Source organism: Sinocyclocheilus anshuiensis, unplaced genomic scaffold, assembly GCF_001515605.1.
Source record: "Sinocyclocheilus anshuiensis isolate Anshui unplaced genomic scaffold, SAMN03320099.WGS_v1.1 scaffold1228, whole genome shotgun sequence".
Lineage (NCBI taxonomy): Eukaryota > Metazoa > Chordata > Actinopteri > Cypriniformes > Cyprinidae > Sinocyclocheilus > Sinocyclocheilus anshuiensis.
The window spans coordinates 508,398-511,837 of NW_015547716.1; the positions used below are offsets into that span (position 1 = coordinate 508,398).

Here is a 3,440-nt window from a genome sequence, read left to right on the forward strand (position 1 = left end):
TATTTGAGAGAAATAGGCCTTTTGTGTACATAGAAAAAGTCTTAGATCTTTGAGTTCAGTTCATGTAAAATGGGGGCAAAAACAAGTGTTGCGTTTATAATTTTGTTCAGTGTAGTTGTATCTCGGCCAAATATTGTTCTGTCCTAACAAATCATACGTCAATGGAAAGCTTATTTATTCAAAAAAACATTTACCCTTATGACTGGTTTTGTGGTCCAGGGTCACATTTTGTATTTTGCCTGCAGGCTACTAATAATTAAACTGTTTAAAGCTTTTACCTGTCCTTTAATCTGAGCGTAGATGAGTGCCCTCTGACCCTGGAACAGAGCACTGATGGGTGGGGACAGCATTTCCACCGTCACGCCCTCAGGAACGGTCCAGTCCACAGAGATATTATCCACGGCCGGCTGAAGAGCAAACCTGAGTGACTGCATCACCTGATGGAGAAGAGAATTTAACACCCTAAACATCTTATACTGACCATCCAGTCTGTTTCGGCAGCAAATTATCTTACTTTGGGCTGCATGCGGTCAGTGCCTGTGATGAACTGAGCGTGACCTGAACCTTCTCTGGCCATTCCTGTGACGAGAGCCGTACTCGCACCCTCACCGATCCCAAAGGAGAAACACCTGCAGACACAAGAGCAGCTCCAGTGCTGAGCTTCTGACATTAACTAACACTGGAGTAAATGAGGAGGACTGAGACGAGTGAACACACCTGTGAGAGAAAACCTGACTCTTCACCAGATCCAGCACCTCCTTAGTGTTCCACACCTCTCCATCAGTGAAGACGAACAGCTGAGAGAAAATCAGCCTCAGGATGAGAAAAACACCTCTCCGATGTTCAGAACGAGTGTTTAGTGATTAAAGCATTAGCTCACTTCCAGAATAAACATTTCCTGATCATTTACTCACCCCCATGTCAAAGATGTTCACGTCTTTCTTTCTACAGTCAAAAAGAAATTAAGGTTTTTGAGGAAAACATTCCAGGATTTTTCTCCATAAAGTGGACTTCAATGGTGTTCAACGGATTAAAGGTTAAAAATGCAGTTTTAACAGTGGTGGGCCGTCAGGTCCAGCAAAGCCTTCTCTGCTGGCCTAAACACTATCAGAATCACTGACAAAAGCCCTATTCGCACGGGATTAGTATTATCTGGGGACCTTGTGTGATTTTGAAATTACCCCCCCACATCTGAATTTCGTGTGGTGCATTCGCACGGGATAAGCGAAGCCTGTGATTTTACTCGAATTTACTGACTTATCTCCCGGATACCCGGATGTCAAGGCTTTGAGAGTCCCGTTCTATGGTCCGGTTAGATGGATTAAAAAAAAAAAAACTAATATAGTTTCGTGCCCTGTGTCATTTACATTTCACCAGGTTAAAATAGTATCTCAAGCTTTATGCTTGATTTATTTGTAACACATTAACCTGAAAACCTTTTCAGCTTTCTCTTTCTGCAAATTGTATGGGGTTTCAAAAGACCAATACAAGTGTCAAACATTTTTTCCATAATAACCGAGTAGAAAACAGACCAAACACTGTGCTGTAACAGTAAAAGAGCACTTCTCTTTGCAGAACTTCCCCTCTCTGTCATTCTGTACTCGCCGAGTTTCAGATATAATGAAGACGGAAGATGAACAACAAGACAATTATTTTTGCACGCAGATTAAAGCGCCATCCATCATGTTTAATAGCCTCTTTAAGATCGGCCCACATTCAAACTCGTGCTGTTTATTCTTCAAGGTTAAATTATGTCTAAGGGGAATAAACTGCAACCAGGTTGAATCGAGGAGCACGTCAGACGTGGCACAAGGACACGCTAACCGAGTACTCCGGTGGACTGGGATGTGCTACTCCGCTCCTAATGTATTCATTACCGAGAGGTGACTCGCGCCGTGAATCGTGTTGGCAGCTCACAGGTGTTCGTCTCTTTCATTTCTTCTGCTCCCGTTCTTGTTTTCCGCCTCGCTCATATTGCACGAGCGCACACGCAGGCACAGGCGCACATGCCCGCAGACGCGTACAGCTGGTTTGTTGTTGTCGCAGGTCTGAAAAACAAAGCTTCAGCAGATGGTTGTTTTAGTGCCAGAGCAAAGAGGATCTACAGTTCCGTCACCATGGTCACACACACGTTTACACTCACACTCACTTTGTCTCTGTCTTGCCTGTCTCTTTATTCTCTGTCTCTCTCTCTCTCTCTCTGTCTCTGTAATGTTTATCAAGAATATGATCCCCTCTGAAAGTGTGTTACTGTCCTGCATTCTGATTTAAAGAGAGCAGTGGCACGTTTTACACACGCACCTACACCTTACCTTGCTATTTAAATGAGGACACATCTAGACATCTGTTGTTTTTTATGTATCAATTAGTTCTTGTCCGTGAATTTTATTGGTCTAGCAGCATTGTAAGAGTGCTGGAATTAGTTGAACAGCACTTGGGATGTTTCACTCAGCTTGGCGACATGGAAAGCTTGATACTTTGGCTTTTATTGAAAGTGTTGTAGAAAAAAAATTATCTAAGAGAAGAACCATTGCAAATAATGTTTAAACTCCTCACTTATTTTTTTACCAAGTAAATTTATACAAATTTATAAATGTTTAACCACTACTGTTTATACACTGTCATACTTATTAGGTGTTTTTTGTTTGTTTTGTCCACTTCTGGCATATTATGGCTAGTAAAAATAAAATAATGATTTTGATTTGAAATTAATTTTGTTTGTTTGTTTTTCAGTTATTTATATCTAATATTTTTAGTACTGTCAAATCGATTAATTTTGATTATTCACATCCAAAATAAAAGTTTGTGTTTACATAATATGTGTACTGTATATATATATCAGTGGTGGGCCGTCAGGGCCAGCAAAGCCTTCTCTGCTGGCCTAAACACTATTTAGAATCACTGATTTAGTTTTAATATATTTTTCCATGAATGTGTATTAAATTATTTCCAACAGTCTATTCTCTTCATTTCATAGCTTTTCTCTTGGTTGCACGGCTTCCAGCAGTGTATGTTTATATTAGAGCTTTTATCCAATCATATTTCAGCAATCGTGTTGCCAGGGTCAAAGAAATCTGCCTTAAGGCCTTCAGAATCAACAGTGCAGGCGTCTGTTAGCTTAAATCAATGGCAATGAAACCGTTGCTTTAACCAATCAGATTTCGAGTTGGCAGCACCAGGGCCATCTTGCTGGCTAACGATAACGTCAGCATTTTCTCGTCCTTTGATTGGATGGTTAGCATACTAGCTAGCAAACAGCATCACTGTAAATCATTTTATTAAAACTTAGTAAAACTTTTATTACTGTTTCTCAGGTTTAGATTTTCAGTGCATTTTGAAAAAATATGTGCCTACTATATTTAGTAAATCTAAAAACAGTAGTCCTAATGACTGCGAAAAACAACCACACACCTCCTCGGCACCGGCTCTGTGAAAGACTC

At 40.4% G+C, this 3,440-nt stretch overlaps 1 protein-coding gene across 1 annotated transcript in view; it reads right to left on the reverse strand.

Annotated features, from left to right (window-relative positions):
- Positions 1-3,440, reverse strand: part of LOC107704187 (von Willebrand factor A domain-containing protein 5A-like) — a 26,374-nt gene that overhangs the window by 8,596 nt on the left and 14,338 nt on the right. The window contains exons 10-12 of the mRNA XM_016507074.1: positions 718-797; positions 515-629; positions 279-437 (exon numbers count right to left, since the gene is read on the reverse strand). Of these exons, the coding sequence (XP_016362560.1) occupies positions 279-437; positions 515-629; positions 718-797 (354 nt within the window). The remainder of the gene's footprint in view (positions 1-278; positions 438-514; positions 630-717; positions 798-3,440) is intronic.